General features: G+C 39.6%; 3 protein-coding genes across 4 annotated transcripts; 2 read left to right on the top strand and 1 right to left on the bottom strand.

Moving 5' to 3' along the window:
- The first annotated feature begins 1,171 nt into the window (after window positions 1-1,171).
- Window positions 1,172-7,233, top strand: lcat (lecithin-cholesterol acyltransferase). Its single transcript, XM_026311574.1, has 8 exons — window positions 1,172-1,237; window positions 1,749-1,947; window positions 3,459-3,615; window positions 4,030-4,145; window positions 4,390-4,485; window positions 5,301-5,525; window positions 5,735-5,930; window positions 6,545-7,233. Exons 2-8 carry the CDS (start codon window positions 1,797-1,799, stop codon window positions 6,906-6,908), a joined length of 1,305 nt encoding a protein of 434 aa, XP_026167359.1. The 5' UTR covers window positions 1,172-1,237; window positions 1,749-1,796; the 3' UTR covers window positions 6,909-7,233.
- Window positions 7,234-7,521: 288 nt separating this feature from the next.
- pla2g15 (phospholipase A2, group XV) lies at window positions 7,522-15,257 on the top strand. 2 transcript variants are annotated; one of them, XM_026311602.2, is made up of 7 exons: window positions 7,522-7,857; window positions 9,572-9,728; window positions 11,352-11,494; window positions 11,687-11,785; window positions 12,043-12,267; window positions 13,241-13,353; window positions 13,903-15,257. In XM_026311602.2, the coding sequence occupies exons 1-7, from the start codon at window positions 7,707-7,709 to the stop codon at window positions 14,302-14,304; spliced, it is 1,290 nt and encodes a 429-aa protein (XP_026167387.1). In that variant the 5' UTR covers window positions 7,522-7,706; the 3' UTR covers window positions 14,305-15,257. The 2 variants fall into 2 exon arrangements, with proteins under 2 accessions (XP_026167387.1, XP_026167388.1); XM_026311603.2 differs by having other exon boundaries at window positions 7,524-7,857; window positions 11,376-11,494.
- Window positions 15,258-15,637: 380 nt separating this feature from the next.
- Window positions 15,638-20,387, bottom strand: usb1 (U6 snRNA biogenesis 1). Its single transcript, XM_026311604.1, has 7 exons — window positions 20,026-20,387; window positions 18,497-18,636; window positions 18,219-18,402; window positions 17,718-17,771; window positions 17,381-17,486; window positions 17,032-17,112; window positions 15,638-16,589 (listed from the first exon to the last, which is right to left on the bottom strand). The coding sequence occupies exons 1-7, from the start codon at window positions 20,187-20,189 to the stop codon at window positions 16,482-16,484; spliced, it is 837 nt and encodes a 278-aa protein (XP_026167389.1). The 5' UTR covers window positions 20,190-20,387; the 3' UTR covers window positions 15,638-16,481.
- Window positions 20,388-20,662: the final 275 nt, after the last annotated feature.

Here is a 20,662-nt window from a genome sequence, read left to right as displayed (position 1 = left end):
AAGAGGGCTAATAACTTATCGGGTGTTTTTTTCTGATTTTTCCTGGGAAAGTTGAGACCTTATAGGAACCAATAACCTAGTTTGCCAACTTCGTTTAAAAAAAAGGCAATGACACGCAGACACACGCACAAAGAAATATCATCAATGAAAGTTCATGTTTTTTCTTTTTGAAAAGATGCTATATCTAGTTTGTAAAAATCTTTATATGAATAAGCACAAACCTTCCCCAAAACACTGCACATGAAATACATCAGTACTGACAACAGTCTATTATTTCCTGCATTTAAAATTAAAACATTTTTCCTCAGATCACCCAAGAAAATGTTAACTAGAAAGCTCCATGGTTCTGCAGCTAGAAAATGATTTTACTAGTTATGAAATAATAGGACAGGGTTCTATTATAAACATGTTTTTTTCCGAGACAAAATCTCCTTTCACTTCCATCCCAGTAACAAAGTTAAGTTTGCCCTTCACTGCTCTGACAGGAACCTCAACGGCACAAGCACAACATCACGGGGGAAACAAATTTCGGCACTGGCGTGTGTAGTTCGCTCAACATTCTATTATGCCCGTACTCACACTGAATTAGTAGTTTATAGGTAGATGTTTTTGTCCTTGGGATGTGATTTCTGGCACCTGCCTCATAAAACAAAGAGATGCCTTGAGACCTGCCAGTTATGAAATGTCCTAAATAACGGGCTATGACAGCTCCGCTGTGCTAATGAAGCCTGCGGCGCTGTTGCTACTCTGTATCCATGGTAACAGCACGGTATGATGACGCTTTGATATGCTGCATTCAAGCTGTGTCTGAAATTTAGAGTTAATATGGCATATTGTGTCTATCAGTATGTGTAGGCTATATCTATCCAGTCTAAATGGCACATTTAGGGATTACAGAGGATGAAAGTCTTAGCAGCAACTCATGTTTCAGTCGCTACACAGAAAACAGTCTTTCACATTTTCCTCTTAATTCAGAGCGAAATGGTTTATACAATAAAGTTCCACATCACGTGTTACTGTACGATATAACGATGCATGTAATTCTACAAATTGACTTATAATGTGAAATCATAGCATGTGTTACTGTTGCTATTTATTGTGATTTCCACACAAAGTTCTCAAAGACATAGAGTTTTCGTGAAACCTGAAGGCAGCACCAGTTGAACTGAAAAGTGTCGCAGGCCGTCCAGAGACTCAGAGCTGGTCTCTGCTGCCAAGTGGAAGCGTTACCTTTTCAGTAAGTTATCGCATGCAAATATTTTACTACACAGTGTAAACTCAGCATATGTTTTAATGAGCCTAAAGTATGCCGCACCATTCAATTCAAGTGGAAACAATCATACTAAACTTTTATAGGCTAACCGCTGGAGACACTGTGAAAAGTGTTTTAAGAAGTTTTTTTTTTTTTTTTTTAACTAAATCTACTTGTTTTTCTAGAAACTAGTTTTGGTTCTCCTGTCAGTGCTCCTTGTTAATCATTTACCATGTGTTGTGTAAATAAATACGTGTGATGTTGAAGAATCAATAGGGCAACGGGTAACTGCAACATCACGCTTTAATCCCCGTGTCCTGCATCTTGTGTATAGACATGATGACTATTTGATTAATCGCTGTTATTGTAAACGGGAGATGTGTCCAAACAGGCTAAGAAGTTGTTCTCACCCCTCTGTTGGCCAGAGGTCCATGTAGTTTTGATGCAGAGCAGGTAAATATAACGGGTTGTGGTATCTCCCTGCCTCCCTCCACAGCACACCGAGACAAAACGCTGCCCGAAAGCACAGCTGCTCCAAACAAACATGGGCTCCGCCGGGCACCTGTGCTCGGTGCTACTGGCTGTATTTCTGCTGGGGCTCCATCACTCCGCAGGATTCTGGATCATCAACGTTGTCTTTCCACCTAACGCCAAGGCCACAGTACCAAATAACAGCACCCCGCCTCTAATTATCGGTAAGTCTGATGGGCCTAATGCTTCATGTAGTAGTTTTTTTTTTAATGCTGGACTAACAGCATTCTCAATCAAAATTCTGCCTTTTTCGTCAAAAGGCTTGGTTACCAGCGGGGCAGGGTAGATGTATGCCTGGCGGCCTGGTTTGTGCTCATTTAATTAAAAATCCGTTTGGGTGTTTGGCCTGCAGACATGATAAGGACCTTAACCTGGGACCCACTTTATATTCTAATCTTGGGGCCTTGTGTCAAGTTCTATCTCCTTGAATGTTTGCCTGTGCATTGACTTATTGGAAATCATTGAAGATGCACATTGTACTCTGCACATTTGACCCTGTATTTTAGGCCAAAGCGTGATTCATTGGTCATGCTGTGCACTAGCCCTCTGCACTTAAGCTGTTTTACTGTGTCAGACCCTGTAGAGACCCTGCATTGGGCCCTTAACACTGTTCTGGTCAGGGTAGCTACTCTGTCTCCTCTCTTTCCTTCACTTTTAATAAGTTACTCATCATTGCATTCCTTTAAGGAGACAAGACAGTGAATAAAAAGATAACCCATGAGTCCATACTGTCGCATTAATATTTGTCATGCTCTTTTTACCTGTAGAATATTAATGTTATTCTGTGCTGCTTATAGGTGTCACCATGTCACAGTCAGCAAGTTGGTTTAACATTTTTGTTATCTATAAAATGATCTGTTAATTGTATTGTTACTACAGAATTGTACTTTTTAGTGCCACTAATTTCACTGCAGGACATTTTTTCTTCTCACATGTTGATGACGAATTGTTTGCTGTGAAAAGGTCGATGTGCAACTTCAGAGATACTGCCGAGGGCTTCCAAGTGAAGGACAGCCAGTGAAGTGCATTGGCTTGGAGTCTATATTTTTACTACTATGAACTGTTAAACCAGAGTTTGGGGAACAAGAAATTTAGTTTTCTGCATGAAAAGAAATCGACACCATATATTTTGTTCTGATGCAAGAATATAATACTGCAAGTATAATGCAGTGTAGTTATAATATACAAATGTAAGAAAATATATACAGCATAAAAAGGTAAAGTTGAAGAGCATAGGTATATTTGCCAATAAAAGATGAATGTTCACATTTTGAATCAAACATTGAGAAAAATCAGCTGTTTAATCAAAATAAAAAATTTTCAGCAGAGTTAATTAAGTTTAATGTCAGACATACTTGATGTATGAAAAACTTGTTTTTAGCACTAAAATCTAGTATGTAGTAAATGTAACATGGCCAGAGTCTTCAGATTCAGTTATGAAATGTTATATAAGTGTTATTCCATAACAATGTGTAATTTGAAAGGAGTTGCTTATAATGATGAACCCACAATCACCTTACAGATCTGCAGCTTCCCTCATCTACAAGTGCATTTGTGCCTTTAAGAGAGTTTGGTAAATGTGACTTGGAATTATCATATGAGGAAACCTCCACCACTCACCACTGACCTAGAGTTTATTTGACCTGTCTGCTCATGTGTGTGTTTGTGTGTCTAGTACCAGGGAATCTGGGGAACCGCCTGGAAGCTACGATAAACAAGCCGACACTGGTCCACTGGTTGTGCTACAAGAAAATCGATCACTGGTTCCCCCTTTGGATCGACCTCAACATGTTCATGCCTATAGGGGTAGACTGCTGGATTGATAACATTAGGTAACACACACTGACTTTTATTTTGTATCCTAAATCTGTATAATCTGCCGGTGCTTGAACCAAGCACCACAGACAGTATCACATGTTGCTACACATTTGGAAAATATTTCTTGATTCTCGGACAGAAGTCCAATACATGACATTTTTTATTCCATGCCTCCCAGGTTTTTGCAATACTGTATTATTAATTTTTACACTTATCTATTACCGTCCTTGATGAAGGGTCTAAGATTTTCTGACTATGCTGCCTTAAGTGCCCCAGTCTGGTCTAAGCACATAATACTAGAAAGGCCAATTAGTTGACCTACTGGGAAGACAAAAATATTGCTGTTCTTTTTAAAGATATTATTAGAGTCGCAATAGGGAATATTTTTCCAAAGTAGATTACCTTGAATGTCCATGTGCGTGCCCCAGACTTGTTTACAACAGGACCACTCGGCGTTTATCCAACTCACCTGGTGTGCAGGTGCGGGTGCCAGGATTTGGGCAGACCTATCCCATTGAGTATCTTGACTACAACAGACTGGCTGGTGAGAGAAACACTACTGTACTGTTTTTTTTTGGCGGGGGGGGTAGAATTTGTGGAATCTGTTGTCTTTCCATGCATTTATGCAATTCTGTCCAACACATCATATAGGTCTGGTCAATTTGTACACCAGATATCTTAATTGAATATCATACGTGTATTCTGTAGCCCACCTCTTAGTAACAAGCAAAGCTGATTTTAGACTCTGACATTTGCTGTTGATTCAGTCTGTTGCTGTTTTTTTGCAGGTTATTTTTATACTATGGTGCAACATTTGGTCAATGCGGGCTATGTCCGAAATGAGACAGTCCGAGGGGCACCATACGACTGGAGATTAGCTCCGAGTAAGTAACATAAATAGACGCACATCGTCACATACACACTCCCTACCACTAGAGCTGGTTGACTAAAAGAGCTTTGCACAGTTTATCTGACACATCATCATAACACACACACATCAATGGAATATCAACCTTGAGAAGATATAGAAAAGGTTCGAAGTGCAGTATAAAACACACATTAGAAGGGAAAAGGAGCTTGATCAACTTGTCCTATGTGATAACGTCCTGTATCGTTGGTATTTGTTTCCCATTTCACTATGATGATATTGAGGAGAAAATGACAGAACCCATTTTTAAAAATATGAAAGGGAAAAACAATATGTTACTCATAAAAGCCTAGTTTATACAGCAACTTAACATTGCTGTAATCAGTAGTTTTATATTAAAGCTGCACCAATCATTTTCATAGGCAGTGGAAATGATAACCAAAAACAAAACACTGAAATATCATAAAGTTATTGTGCTGAAGAAACAGTTGCTTATTTACACATCCAGCAGACACCGGGGAACATAAGCATCACTCTATTTGACCCCAACAACTTCTGAGGGGAAATATCTGGCTATTTACATTATGTGGCTAATTGCTATACTCTGTTCACCAGCTGGTCACAAAAGTGGGCAGTCATTTGCTGGAGGATAGTGAAATAAAGTGTGAATCAAGGAGCAGCCTGACCAAAACAGAGCTACAAGGAGAATAGTATCCTGACATGCAGATGTTCAAACCAAAAAATGGCTCCATATAATTACAAATGTTGACTGTGTGTGCTGATGTGCCCATTTGCTGGCGTGTTTGCCTTCTGTCCTCTCTACTCCGACAGATGACCATGCAGAGTATTTCACAAAACTGCAAGGCCTAGTAGAGGAGATGTATGACCAGTATCAGCATCCCGTTTACCTGCTGGGACACAGCATGGGCGGCCACTATGTCCTCTACTTTCTCAACCACCAGCCTCAGACCTGGAAGGACAAGTACATCAGAGGCTTCATTTCCCTGGGAGCTCCATGGGGAGGTGCTGTTAAAGCACTTAGAGTCATGGCATCCGGTATGGCAAAGTAGAATAAAGAATACGACAACAACAAAAAGAGTACTAAATAAGACGTAAAAAAAAACCCAAAAAAAATCTTTGTGGAACATTAAAACAACCACTTGTTTTGATTTGATATTCTTACTATATTTGCATGCTTAACTATTTTATATTTTATATTAGGATTTACACCCCTACCATATTTTTTGCCATGCTATCCGCTGCAGGTGACAATGATGGCCTCAACATGATTTCCAACATCAAGATCCGCGAGGAGCAGAGGATGGCATCAACTAATCCCTGGATGCTGCCATTTGAGAATGTCTGGCCAAAGGATCATGTGTTCATCTCCACACCGAGCTATAACTACACCAGCCAGGAATACAAGCGCTTCTTCAGAGACATCGGTTTTGAAGATGGCTGGTAACTAACATATAGCTGTACTATATTCCTAACCCACTCAAATGATTTGGAAATTGTAATGATTTGAAGAACAGTGAGTACACAGTTGCAGTCGTCATCTTTGATCTTTTACCTCTTAAAATACACATGACCCTGGTCAGTTATGTAAATTACTGCTTTGGGAGCAATCAAGCGTGGAGTCTGTATTTTATGTACTTTATGCATGCACATGTACTCCCTGTACAATTATATGTGTAAAGCTGTGTAAAGTGTTTTGGCCTCTTGAGGGAGCTGCAGGCTGATAAATTACTTCCACATTATAGTTTGAAAATAAAAAAAATCTGGAGATGCATTGAAAGAGGATTGAGCCTAGCTGACCCTGTGGAGGCCTCTTCTCATCTCTGCCTGATGCTGGCAGATTGAGCAGCTACTAGCATGACACATCCAAATCTGTACAGCTGAGTGAAACAAACCAAATTGCATTGTGGGTAATGTGGATTCTAGGTTTTGACAAGAAAGAGGCATATGTGGGATAAAAAAGGCATATATTGTTCTGCTGCTTCAAGTTGAATCAATTTCGTTTTACACTGTCCATTGAGAGTTAAGTGCCATGCTTCTCCTCTTGTTGGTTCCAGGTACATGTGGGAAGACACCAAGAACCTCACCAGTGACCTCCAGCCACCCGGTGTTGAGGTGTGGTGTATGTATGGCGTAGGGATTCCAACTCCTGTAACGTACGTTTACGATGAGGAGTTCCCCAATGTGGACCCAGTGAATGTTGTTTACGCAGACGGGGACGACACGGTGAGCAGCTTTAGCATGAGTCTCTGCAAACGTTGGGCGGGGCAGCAGGATAAGCCTGTCCATGTGACAGAGTACAGAGGCCTCCTCCACCTTGATATAGTATTCCATGACAGGGTGCTCAGCGAAATCCAGCACATTCTGGAGGGCAAGTCAGATACACCCACAGAGATTGACCTCACATCTGGAACTAAATAGCAGACAATAGTATTTATGTTTAAAAATACATAATCACATGGAGTGGTGCACTCCTGTTAGCCTGAATAAATGTAACAGTTTCAAACTAATCTGGGCTTCCAGCTGATTTACCTGACCCCTTATCTAAACTAAATGCTGACTCCAGTATGAGCTCCCGTTGGTGCCTGCAGATCCTGTAAAGTACAGCTTTATGAAAATACCCACATCTCATTCGTTTACCTTCGATGTATGATGTATCAATCATTATTATTCTAACCTACACACATACGCACATCCAGTGCCAAATACTTGTCATATTCTGTTGGTAGTTAGTGTGAGTGTAATGAAAAGACCAGATGCCTACTGTTGTGCATGATGTCTGTAATATTTCTATTAGGATCTATATGTTTTTAGATACCTGTATAAAATCGCTTTTCTTTAGGCACACACAATAGTTTGTGTGCACATGAAACCAATGATATTTCATGCTGCCATGTACAGTAACATGCCAACACTGTTTTGAACGTCACCACCTGTAATAAAGCATCTGTGATCACAAAGGTCTCGTGTGTCATGTGATTAGTCCGTCTGATCTCATCTGACATCGATGAGTTGGACTGGATGGTTCAGGTTGTGTTTCCGGGTAGATTAAGCTGTTGTGGACCTCGTGACCAGTGCCTTCTTCTTCGCTGATCATCGTCAGCTGTTAAATTGTGGCAGACGACCAGAGGAATTTAACAGCGAACCAGACTCTCTCTGTCACGGATCTCAACACACACACAGAGAATATGGTCGTTCGGCTATGAGACATCAGGAGCCATGGCGGGTTGGCGCCGGATAACCGCACTGTCTTGTGTGCTCCAAGTCGGTTTGTTATTGTTGCTGTTTTCTGCTCGGGGCGGCGGGAGACCGCTGGAGAAATGCGCCGGAGACAAGTCGTGTGCATCCCGAAGACCCCCCGTGGTCCTCAGTAAGTGTTTTCTCTGGGATTTTACTGTGTCTCTAGTTTTGTTCATCTCACCGCCTGGTGCTTCGTGATTGCGCAGACTTACTGTCACCTCTCAATCAGCGACGGTGGGCGATATTCAATTAGGCCAAACTCTATTCAAAATATAGCAGATTTAATTCAGCGTCTCTTGATGCTAATGTAATATAAACCTCGAAGGAAGACTCACAACGTTTCAACTTACGTATTGCACGGTCTTCAAGTCGGCCTGCGTATTTTTCCCCAATGTGTAAAAACACCAATAAAATTTCAACTTTTCTAAATGTTTGGCCTGTCGGTCCCATTATTTAATGTCACCAAAACGTGCAGAGATTCGCCGTAGAGATGTTGATGTTTTGATAAATTCATACGTGTTCTGTCGAAAGCTGACAGCCAAGCAGAGTGAGGGTGTAAGTTTAGGCGTCATTTTTGTCATTGATTTATTTCGCTTCGCTTTCAAGTACGGCGTTGTATTGCTATGTTTTTAAACGGGGTGCGGCTGCAAGTCAGGAGACTCATCAGAAACCGAAAACATTTGTTTTGACCACAGTAAATTGCCGCTAACACATGATCGCTGGTCAGACTGCATTTTAAACTTGTGTAAAGTAATTTAAGAGCTGTGTGTGTGTGTGTGTGTGCGCGCGCGCGCGTTTGTTTACAGGCTGAGCAGTCCCACATCATATGACTGAGCTGTGACAGAGTCTGATTTTCCAGTCAAGTCTTCGAGGACCTTGAATAGACTTTTCTAGATTGTTTTGATTCCAAACAAAAATGTTTCACTTTTATGAAAATTGAAAATCAGAACACATGTGCTTAGGCCAATACCAATTTACGCATTTCCTCTCCCTTTTCCACTCCTTCTCTGAAAGGGTCTTTGGTTTAGAGGAATCTTATCTGTCCTGGTCCTGCTCCCACCACAACCTGTCTGTGTACATGACTGTGTGATAAGGGTCTGTGTAACTGCGTGGTCCCACCGGGATCTGCTGTGGCAGCTTGTACTTGTGGCTGTGGATGTAGCATGTGTATGCTTGTGCAAATGTTAACATATCTCACCACATAATGAGGTGATTCAGCAAATTCTTACTTGTTTCTTATCTTCAGCCGTTTGCTTTATCAGATAACTGCTTAGTGTTACCACACACATTAGACATTAGGCACATTTGAGAAAAGCAGTTCTGTCTTTTATTATATTGATAATCTCAGATGCTCAAATTCATTTCTACAAACACACGTGTTAAACTTGTGTGAGGCAAACAGAAGAACCTGTTCCTATTCCAGAGTGAGGACAGAAACTGAACAATGTAAAGAGGCAAGACACTTATTATTCATGTGGGGAAATAAAGACTTCTAAGGTTTAATATTTTAAGTTGTTAAATTGTGAGCACTACTCAGAGTTATTTGAGGAACCACAAGTCGGAATAGGGTTCTCATTAATAGGGGAATGTGTGAATTACTGAGCAGTTCTACAAAGCCAGGGGCAGTTTTGTAGAGTGGGAATATAAAGCTTGACCAGTTATTACCACATCCTTTGACATCAATATGTGGAGATGTTTATACTTTTATTTTTTTAAACACGAGCGTTTTCATTATTCCAGTTATTCAGTACTTTTGTTGTATTTGATATAAATATTAGTTTTTTGGAAACTTAAAAGTGTACCACAGTGACTTGGCAATTATTGGCTCACATTTCTCTCTGCAGTACCTGGGGATCTGGGAAACCAGTTAGAGGCAAAGCTTGATAAACCCAGTGTGGTCCATTACATCTGCTCTAAGAAGACCGACTCCTTCTTCACTCTGTGGCTCAACCTAGAGCTGCTGGTTCCTGTAGCCATCGACTGTTGGATAGACAATATAAGGTATGACACAGCACAGTAGTTTGTAAAGCTCACAAACAAGTTTTTACAACTCTGGAAAGTTTTCACAGTGGCAACCGTTTCTTCTTTTGACTGATGATCTTGAGATAAATGGCAGAAGTTTTTCCTGTAATGCAGGAATGTGTCCCTGCGTGGCCATGTAGGAAAAAAAAATTGAGACTGCTTTAAATTTTTGTTTTGGATGGCCATCCCACTTTGTGAACATACTTCACTTATTTATGTGAAAAGGTAAGACTGTTTTTTCATGTGGAGTGAAAGTTTCTCTAAACACAGCCTAGCAAGAAGCTATTCTGTGTTTTATTACATGTTAAGAGATATTGAAAATGACATTTTATATTTAACAGTTTTTCTGTTGTAAATGCAGTCAAACACCTTTTAAATATTTAGTCTGAGCGTTTTTTTTTTTTAATGGAAAACATTTAGCAATTACATGGTGCAAATTCCAAGTCTTAATAGGATATGAGATGAGGCAGACGGGTTCAGTCACCTAGTTGAATTTCTGTAAAAACTAATCAGCTCTGATTGTTGAACCTTCCATAGACAACAATGTATAGAAGACAGTAGAGAGAATTCCTCTAATGCGTCCCTCAGCTTTGAACTACAAAAGATTTGCATGTTGAGTGAGCCTCTATTTCAGCAATTAGCCTTTAACCTATATCATATTATTTGTTAATGTTTTACTAGAACCAGATACTGTTTTCAGAAAATGTATTGCTTGTTTATGTTAATGTGGGAGCTGTGGACTACAGCTAGAGGACGGCTTTGTTGATCTTCATCAGTTATCTTGATTAGTTGTGTTCGCTCCTAGTTGAATTGATCTTTATGCTGATAGCATGCCTAACTAAATTTGAATAGTTTTTTTTTTATATATATATTTTGACATGTTTAGGTACAGAATTACAAAAGTTAAATTGTTAATATTATCAATTTAATATGTACAGCCTACTCCTTTTAATCAGAAGTCTAATTACAATGTCCCTCTGTCCTTTAAAGTGAGTCCATGTACAGCAAGGTAACTATGAATACTTTGTGCTTAAAATGAGGCACATTTACAAAATAAGTGCCTTTATTTATTTATTTTTTTATTATTTAAAAATGTAATAGTCTTGCTTTAAGGATAACTTTAGCCTAGAAGCTTTCTGGATAAAATCTTCAGAGACTGGGAAAACATTAGCAATCAACTGAGCTATCTACAATAGAGACCACCACCCCATACTAACACACACATCAACTTCGTTAGAACTTTGACAACCTGAATGACAAAATAAAATTATATTGGTGACACGTAATAGTCGTGTTTGAGATTTATACATGTTTAGGTTCTAAATGGACACAACAAAGGTGTAATTATCTGTGTCCCTGTCACATTTAGTGAAACAGCGTAATTACATCCAGCAACCATATAGTTTATAGTAGTTTTATAAACCTTTTCTAGAAATTGTCACTAATCTGTTCTCTGTTCCTTGTCCAGATGATTAAAACCAGAGTTAGGGAAGTTGTGTTTTCTCACATAACATACAAGTTAGCGGAACAAGTTATTTTAAAAAAGAATACTTTCAGTTGCCTTGTGGTAAGACATGTTTGAGTGTGTGTGGTTTACCACAGATGCAGAACTGTATATGTGTGCAGGTTGATCTACAACAGCACCACCCACACCACTTCGTCACCACCAGGTGTGGACATCCGCATCCCAGGGTTTGGAAAGACGTATTCGTTGGAGTATCTGGACCCCAGCAAACGCAGTGTGGGTGAGTTGAAGGCACAAAACCAAGAAGTCTCTTAGAGAAGTGTGAACATATTACAATATCCTCAACGTCTCCTCACACTTAAGCACTAAATAGATTCTCAGAAAGATAGTAAAGTGTCAGATGATTATTTTCTCACTGCTGAGAGACTGAAATATCTGATACATTATATGTATGTGTCTGTCTCCGTTTTAGGCATGTATTTCTTCACTATAGTGCAGTCACTGGTAGACCGGGGCTACATCAGGGATGACGATGTCAGAGGGGCTCCCTATGACTGGAGGAAAGCCCCTAGTAAGCAAACACACACAGACGTGCTGGCATGTAGACCCGATTAACATCAATTCCCTAAGTATTGTAGCTGCTCTACACAAAGACAGAAGCACATTCAATGTATTTGGAAAACAAGTCTGTTCAAATCAAGAAATTACAAATCTCTTAAAAAAAAATCCTCCAGCCAAATATTGTAGATGCAGGGAATTTAACATCAGGATCAATAAAGGAAACTTTTTTTTTGTTTGTTTTTTTCACTCTGTTTGTTTCTTGTCCAGATGAGAATAAAGAGTATTTTCTGGAACTGCAGCAGATGATTGAAGAGATGGCAGAAAAGGCTGGTGAGCCCGTGGTGCTGATCGCTCACAGCATGGGCAACATGTACACCTTGTACTTCCTTAACCAGCAGCCTCAGGCCTGGAAAGACAAATATATCAAAGCTTTCATCTGTATAGGACCACCCTGGGCTGGGGTGGCCAAGACCCTTCGTGTGATCATCTCTGGTAAGAAGTAATGAAAACAGTTCATGTGTGCGTGTGTATGTTGTGAGTCTGACTCTGTTGTCTGTTGTTGTAAGAGATGGAGCATTCACATGTCTAATACATTTAAACCTTATAAAGAGATAATAAAGATATTTAAAAAAAAAAAAAGAAGAGAGAAATACCAGGATATAGATTCTATTCTACATGCAAAGTGTAGAAACGAAGCAGTCCCAGCGTCTTTCTTGCATGAATGTTGCTGTGATTATGTTACAATCATGATCATGCCTGAGAGCAGCAGCAGCAGCAGCAGCAGCAGCATAGTGTTGCAAGCTCACAGCAGCCTTGCCTCACAATGGCCTCAGCACACTTCTTTATGCAAGACAATGTATAAAACTAGCTCCAAAATGTAAAAATATCACCACACATGCCGTGATCCATAAGGCCTAACCTTTCAAGGAAGTGCTGCTAGTGAAAGCTTGTTAGTTGCTAAACTCCCTGTTAAAACAAGTAATACATACTTTTACACAGCATTGGAACTTTTAATAGGAGTAATACATATAAATTAATGTTTTTTTTACTGCACCTGCAAGTCCTTAAAATCTTTAAACATTTAGCCCTCTTTGTTGCAAACTGCATCTATTTTTGAAGCTGCTGGTGTTTTAGCCATAATCATACAGTAACTGCTCTCACCCACCCTTTGTTCATCTGTTAGATTACTTCACAGACGCTGTGGCAAATTGCAAAAAAGGCAGTTACTTCAGATTGTGCATGTTGGTAAATGTTTCCTTGTAGAATTAAACAGCATCAAATTTGTAATACTGTATTTTTGTGTAGCATGTGTTTCAGTTCTTTCTTCATGCATGTATATGTCCTCAAATTAAAACTGAGAGTTCCTGCTTCAGTGTAGTATTCTAGTCCTGTGGCTAGTTTAGGGTACTAATCTGAAAATTGTCACCTGAGTTTCGCTTCTCTGGGATTGGTTTCTTGTTTGTAGGCGATAATAACCGCATCCCTGTGATCAGCCCACTGAAGATCCGCTCCCAACAGCGCACTGCTGTCTCCACCTCCTGGTTGCTCCCCTATGCCCACACTTGGCCCAAAGATGAGGTCTGTGTCTGTCTGTGTGTGTTCATGTACATTTTGTCAGATTCATTCATCATTTCCTTCCCTCCTGTGTCTACACAGTAATAATTTTAGCTGCTCTTTTTTCACTTTTCCTTCAATTTAGTACTGCACCTGAGCACCACCTTTATAGAACCAGTGTTGGTGTCTTTTAGCAGATTATTTTGTTTCCTGCAAACTCTTCTCTCATCTATCTTATTACTAGCTGCAGCAGGTAGTTTAAAAGGGAGAGTGAATATTAGACATACATTAGTCAAGTAGACGAAAACATGTTTCAAAATAAATGGTTATTTGCAATGTTTGTTGCCATGTTTGCCATAACAAGGTTATAAGGTAACAATGCCCCATATTAAAATGTAAATATGTTGAAACTGTTAAGTAGGTCATTTTACATGATCCACTCCAGCCTACTGGAAACACATCAACATATAGTCAAATATCACCATGTTGGAGTAATGGAAACAACTAAATGGAAATGTCTTGCTCATTTTGAGGACGTAACCAATGAGAAACATTTTTCCACTTCACCTTTAGGTCCTGGTGCAGACACCCACCACCAACTACACTGTGCAGGACTACCAGCGGCTCTACATGGACACCGGTTTTAAGGATGGTTGGCTGATGAGGCAGGACACGGAGCCTCTGGTGGCCGACCTCACACCCCCTGGTGTGGCTGTCCACTGCTTATACGGCAGTGGCATCAGCACATCTGAGGCCTTCCAGTACTCTGACAAGTTCCCGGACGTGGAGCCCACGGTGGTGTACGGTGACGGAGATGGGACGGTGAACTTGCGAAGCGCTCTCCAGTGTAAGCAGTGGGTAGGAAAGCAGAAGCAGCCTGTGATGTTAAAAGAACTTCCAGGGAACGAACATGTGAACATGCTGTTAAATGCGACAACTGTAGCTTACATCAAGAATGTGCTGTTCTCCCCCTGATGCTGGTTGTGGCTTTTATACTGGACACTGACACACTCCGCCATAGCAAGGATAGATAGGGACAGACATATCTCACCTGTATCTCTGGCTACCAAAATACTCCCCTGTTCATTCACATCGCTCAAGAAAGTATTGACATTTTCTAGTACAATTGCAGAATCCAAATTTTAAATTCATTTTATAGCTGTAATTATATCATTTTTGTTAATGTCAGGTTGTTCACTGTTGATCAAGCCTATATACAATACTTTTATATTGGTCTAAAATTTGAAAGAACACAAGATTTTACTACTACTTTCATGTTATTGTGATAAGGGATGTGCGTCAGAAATCGGGGTTATATTGTTATGTGCTACTTTCTGAAATATTTATGAGTCAGTTCTTTTCTCAGTGTTGTGACAGAGATGGCCTCTGGCCTCTGACCGCCTTTGACTTGTTCCAGTTATGGCAGACATATTGTATTTGCACCCTTCTCAGTGTAACAGGTCAGTTGTTTCAGTGCTTTGAATAATTTAAGAAACATGAGCAGATATTGCCTAAAACAGCTTGCTACATTTTGTCATTTCATCCTAGTGATCTTTGTTGAACCTTTCTGCATGCAAATAAAGTATTTGGAGTTGTGTGCTGAAGCGCTGGAACCATACCTTAGAGATGAACATTTATTTTCAGTGATTTCACTTTATTCATTCATGAAGATTGAGTTAAAAGCCAGGGACTTGGATTTAAGAACCTCGAAACATCTACTCTTTAATGAGTAGATAATAATCTGAACCTGAGGTCGTCTTACTAACTTTTTAATAGAGTTTAGAGCAGTTCCTCTGGAGGTAGCTCAGTTGTCCCCATGTGGCCTAAGTATCAACTTTGATATGAATTTCAGATTGTAGTTCCAGCTTCATCAGGAGGTTAAGTTGATGAAATCACCAGTAAATCTAGCAATGGGACCTTGAGGTGGTTATTTATTTAAAAAAAAAAAAAAAAAAAATGTATACGTAAAAGATGAGTGTACGATGAGAATTTTTTTTTTTTTTTTTTTTTTGTCAAACTATTTCTGAGGTCGAAAAACAGCGTTCATGCTCAAATTTTTAACTTTAAACAAAAATTATTTATTGTCTCAAAGTCAAATGACAGTGAAAGGCATTTTTTTGAAACAGTTGTTTTGTTATTCATAAAGAAAAAATAACATATTTGCCATAAAAATGCTGTTTTGTTTTCTTTTTTTTTTTACATCAGCCTTACTGGTCAGGATGCACTCCCTGGTACATTTATCCATATATTACAAAGGATCTGCTGTTTTTCTTCACTTTCTGTTCTACAGAGTACAGTTTTGGCCGGGTTTGGTTTGAGCTGGGTGCTTGGACAGGCTGGTTTTACACAGGCACTAATGAGGGTTCTTTTATTTCATTATGTTATGTCTCTGATCTTTTCTTAGACATTTTTATTTCCTCTCTTTACACTGCTGTTAAACAGTTTAAATCCTGCTCACCCTCTGTCCAAAATCTCACAGACCTATTTGACTGTATTGTGCCATCCAGTCCTCACTGTGCCAGACTAAGATGATATATTTGCTGTCATACGAATGTGTAATCCACATGTGTTGCCTTCTATAAAGTAAAATATTTGAAATACTACCTTCTCTTCTCCTATTAACTTTCCTGTGGAGTACATGCTTCAGTTCAGTTTTTCCTTAATTTAAAAAGTTATATTTTTGTTTTCTCACAGTTCAGCTGTCTTAACAAGCAGTTACTATAATTACATTAAATGATCGGAACCCACTTCCTCAGTGTTCATGTCAGTGAGGGAAATGATAAAATATGACTGTGTTTAAGTTTCAGTACTGTCCACCACTTCCTTTCATTGAGGCTTTCTTGTCACCTCAGTTTCTCATTCTCTAAAAGCCTCTTCCAGTCAACTCTTAGTATTATTAATGGCGCATGCAAAGGTAATTTAAAAAAAAATCAGTACTAACTTTATTTTTGAACAGTATCAAAATAATAGAAATCATTTTTTTGTTATTGAGCCTTGATTGTCTGTCAGGACACACCACATAGTTATTAAAAAGGCTCTGTGATGGTGACAGCTGATTGGTCACACTTGTTTTGGATTTGGTGACTCCACCCCCTGCTTTTGCAATATGTCATGATATGACTTGTCCTGAGAGGTTTCAGTTGTGTCATGTTTTAGGGCTCGAGGGGGAAGCGGAAAGTCTTGTTTCCAGTCCTGCAGCGCAGCTCCACGCAGTCCAGCCTCAGCAGAAATGGTCCATCTTCATGGTCATCAACCAGACGCTTAATAAAAATAATCACACGTGAAAAGGGATCAGCTGGCAAATTCTGTACAAGCCTGTCAGGCAAAACCACTAAGAACTGTGTCATCCATACACAGTTATCTCAGCTACTGCTGTAATAATACTCCAGTTTATGCCTCTGGCTTTACCTGAGGCATAAATAAAAAAAAACACAGTCTAAACTTAGAACGTGACTGAGGCCAACAGCAATATTTCCAAGTTTGAAAAGCTTTTGCTGATATACTGGCAGACATTTATAAGAAGAAATTACAAGCTGCATACATTTGTGATAAGATAATACTGTGTGTGTGTGTTGACTAGCCAATCCTTTGGTCTGGATCCAAACAAACATGGGCACCTTAAAATGGCCTGGACTACAGGAACAGTGTTTAGAAGGTAAAATAAATAGTAATGTTTAGGACTGAGAGAAAATGTCTCTGTACCTGCAACTCCTCGATGCACTCCGTCATCTGTGCTGTTAGGTCTCCAACACACCAGGCCAGACTCACATGGAAAGATGGATCCTACAGGACACATAAGATACAAGGCATGAATGTGCATTACTCTTCTGGATAATATTTATAATAATATATATAATATTTAAGTCATATAAATGCTATGAAACTGATAATTCTTTGTATTGTACTGACAACTAAAATGAAAGGGCTGCTACAACACAAAAGCACATCTTCAGTAACTGAGATTCAGTATAAGTCAGCATAAATAGTTCCAATAACAGAAAGAGTTTATCTACAGAGCTCACAAGATAAAACCCATTTGTTGGTCAGTGACCTTGTAGAAAGTGTCCAAACGAAACTCTGACATTGTTCTGTCCACAACTCGAACCAGGTCCAACAACTGGGCATGCCCAGTACTCACTTCCATACTCAGAAACGTCCTGGAGGGGACAAACAGACGGGAGTCAGGACCACATAGAGGCTGTCAGATTCAAGAAGATGTTGTACTCAGGGATTTAAAACAAAAACATGTCAGACACACATGTAAAGTCAACAACAGTAAACAACTGAATGGTCTATGCGACAATGAGAATTTGTAGTTTACAGGTATTTGGCAAGTGAATGAGACATGTACTGGGATTACAAAAAGAAATAAAAAGCTCTGACTGTACCTCGTTCTCTCAGTATTACAATAGACCTTCAGTTTCCCTGCTGAGCACACAAACCTGGCAACAAGAAGCACAGACAATTTCAGGTATAATAAAAAATCCATTTAACTTTAGATGTCATCTGTTTTTATTGTTCCTTCTGCTCTAGCGCAACTGGTCTTCAAAGCTGTTAGAGTAAATGTGGATTTAAACCCTTGCCTCGTTAGGTCTAGTAAGAGTCGCACTTCCTCCAAGGATGAATTTGTTTAATTTTTCTTTCTTCTACTTTTTTTCTTAGTTTTTCCTCTCATATGTACTTTTGTTTTACAATTGTGTTCATCTTATCAGTATCTACCTAGATATTCCAAACCTGTGTAGAAGCTACATGGGTACCACTGGTATAAAGGACACAAATAATGTAATAGTTTAATATTATAGGAAAGACTGAACAAATATTTGTCCACCACCTTATGGTAAAAATGACAAATCATTATCTGTGTACATGTCATGAGAAAATAAACTAACCTTCTGCAGTGTGCCAAGCCTGCCCTGAGGCTCTGTGTAAAGGGCTGGATCCAGTGGTGTCTCAGCACCACCGTCTGAGATAGACTAAGGTGGAATTCCTCCTGTGGGGTCAAAACCACATCACAGGCCCCTGCAGCTGCCAGCAGCTCCTCAAGCAACTCCCTGAACTCCTCGTCAGGATTATCTGGTGTGATGTGGAGACAGAGAGTAAATGTTTAGAGAAGAAACCAGATGTGAGTAGTCAATAGTCTTTGGTTGATGCTGTGTATAATTCTTACATGGCAAATAAACATAGGTGGCCCAGTTCCCTCTCTCATGTTTGAAGGAGCGGATACGTCCACTGTGAAGAGAGCTGTCTTCGGTGTGTGTGTCCACATCATCTGGAAACATGGCCAAGAGGCAGCCAGGGATAGGCAGCCTGCAGGAGCCAAATTACAGTGGTTTCACATGTCTGCAGTTTCATTTAAAAACTTGTAACGCTACAATCAGTACTTCTACAACACTTTGTTTTTTCATCCAGGGCCATCACCACAGGTTCATACAGTAAGTTACGTTAAAATGTTTTCATCAAACAGTTTTTTGAAGTAATCATATGTTAAAATCTTATCTGTACTTATCTGTTTTTATTTAGGTTGACACTGCACTGTGCTTTTTGTGCCTTTGTCTTGTACATTGGCTAATGTTCTGTCCGCGCACAGCGCGACATTCTGTAGCTTAAGGCTCTTGGTTAATTATCAGTTAGTTAACAATTAGATATGTGTAGTCTTGTGTATTGTTTTATTATCTTTATGCAGCAGCATGGTTCGTGGAGAAAGGCTGTCTCACTTCACTGTGGGCTGTGTTTACTGTAACTTAAATGTTTGAAATGACAAAAAAAGGCATTTGACTTGAAAATGTGAGGAACATGTAACAGCAGTAAGTAAGGTTGCAAAAGCCAAAATACATTTTAAAACCACATGTGAAAGTGTTCATTATTATTTTAACCAAATCTGTTTCACATTCAGGTCCTGGTATCAAGCAGCTTGTACAATAATCAAGCCTCTTATGATGGTATATAGTCACATATTCTTTTGCATGGGAAGCTAATAACGTCTCACCATTGTTACTGTGCTCTAGCAACTGAATAATTTAACATCTGCAGGGTTGTGACACAGCTGTATTGAACTGACATTCTGTAATTGTTTTGTTTGCACTAAACTGCATATGAATGTTTTATAGCCGATCACTGAATAAACAGCCTTTGCAAATTAACTTCTGCATTAGGCAGTTCAGTTGTTATTATAAGGTTTCTATTGGTCAGGATTATTCATCCATCCATCCATTATCTATACCGGCTTATTCCTTAACCAGGGTCACAGGGATCTGCTGGAGCCTATCCCAGCTCTCTTTGGGTGAAAGGCAGGGGTACACCCTGGACAGGTCACCAGTCCATCACAGCAGTCGCGATTAATAAAGCTAAATATAATCTAGACAATAAATGAATGAATAATTATGGGAAGTATGAGTTGTTTCTCTAATATACAAACCTCGTGTTCCCACAAAATATAAAAACAGCGACACTATGATGGACTTCATGATCATACACTGAGAGAGAGAGGGTGAACAGAAAACCCTGTTCTGTGCAGAAAGCACTGCTCTGCTGTCAATGTCCAGTTGCTTTAAAGTTAAAAAGGTGGGGGAATAAACCATGTGGACCATTAAATCTCGAAACACCGATGATGAACTCCCTTAAATGACACCTGATAAATAGTTCAACTAGGTGACATCACACACTGTGCTTTTATTTAGCATGCGGACTTACACACACCTGGTTTTAGTAACCTGTTCCTCGGCTCTGGCTTTCTTCCTCGCTGGACAGCCATCGTAACCCTCACCTTCACCTTGGCACTCTGGAGAGCATCTCTTCTTGTTTGGACTCGCAGCCGCCCCTTCACCGTCGTCCTCCGAGCTGCTGCTGTAGCCGACCAACATCCTACACTAACTAACGCATTTTACATAGAAATGATCTAAAATACAGAGGAGAACTTACATACTTATTTAGACTGCAATAGGTTTAAATAAGTCCTGCTTATTTCTGAAGGTATTTCCAGCGGCTTTAAACTAAAATTCCGCCGGTGTAGCTTCCGCACAGTCCCGCACTTCCGATGTAAACAATATGTTGTAACGATAATTTAAGTCCCAGAGAATCACAGACCCAGTCGCTAAGTAGTTCCGCTGTCTGGTGATCGCTATAATATAACAGAATACACTGTATGTACTCGGCTTAAAGATTTCTAACTCTGCCCAAATCTGGTAATGTCTTGTCTTCACAGTATTCAGACGCAATAACAGGTTCAGATGGAAATGGACGAGAGTCGTTATTTTTACTGAACTTTATTCAGCCCACATGTGATATATTAATGAGAATATGTTTGTGGGATGGTTGCGTTGAAGCCATCACACGT

The sequence above is a fragment of the Mastacembelus armatus genome, chromosome 6 (genome assembly GCF_900324485.2).
Source record: "Mastacembelus armatus chromosome 6, fMasArm1.2, whole genome shotgun sequence".
NCBI lineage: Eukaryota > Metazoa > Chordata > Actinopteri > Synbranchiformes > Mastacembelidae > Mastacembelus > Mastacembelus armatus.
This window is presented reverse-complemented; position numbering and strand designations above follow the sequence as displayed.

What these genes read in the sequence shown, in the direction of transcription:
- lcat (XM_026311574.1), top strand. Translation starts at nt 1,797, where the DNA reads ATGGGCTCCGCCGGGCACCTGTGCTCGGTGCTACTGGCTGTATTTCTG. An exon ending in TGCTGGATTGATAACATTAG is followed by an intron (nt 3,616 to 4,029) that starts GTAACACACACT and finishes TGCGTGCCCCAG; the next exon opens with ACTTGTTTACAACAGGACCA. An exon ending in CGACTGGAGATTAGCTCCGA is followed by an intron (nt 4,486 to 5,300) that starts GTAAGTAACATA and finishes CTACTCCGACAG; the next exon opens with ATGACCATGCAGAGTATTTC.
- pla2g15 (XM_026311602.2), top strand. Translation starts at nt 7,707, where the DNA reads ATGGCGGGTTGGCGCCGGATAACCGCACTGTCTTGTGTGCTCCAAGTC. An exon ending in TGACTGGAGGAAAGCCCCTA is followed by an intron (nt 11,786 to 12,042) that starts GTAAGCAAACAC and finishes TTTCTTGTCCAG; the next exon opens with ATGAGAATAAAGAGTATTTT. An exon ending in ACACTTGGCCCAAAGATGAG is followed by an intron (nt 13,354 to 13,902) that starts GTCTGTGTCTGT and finishes CTTCACCTTTAG; the next exon opens with GTCCTGGTGCAGACACCCAC.
- usb1 (XM_026311604.1), bottom strand. Translation starts at nt 20,189, where the DNA reads ATGTTGGTCGGCTACAGCAGCAGCTCGGAGGACGACGGTGAAGGGGCG. An exon ending in GGCTTGGCACACTGCAGAAG is followed by an intron (nt 17,772 to 18,218) that starts GTTAGTTTATTT and finishes TCTTGTTGCCAG; the next exon opens with GTTTGTGTGCTCAGCAGGGA. An exon ending in AGTGCATCGAGGAGTTGCAG is followed by an intron (nt 16,590 to 17,031) that starts GTACAGAGACAT and finishes ATTTTTATTAAG; the next exon opens with CGTCTGGTTGATGACCATGA.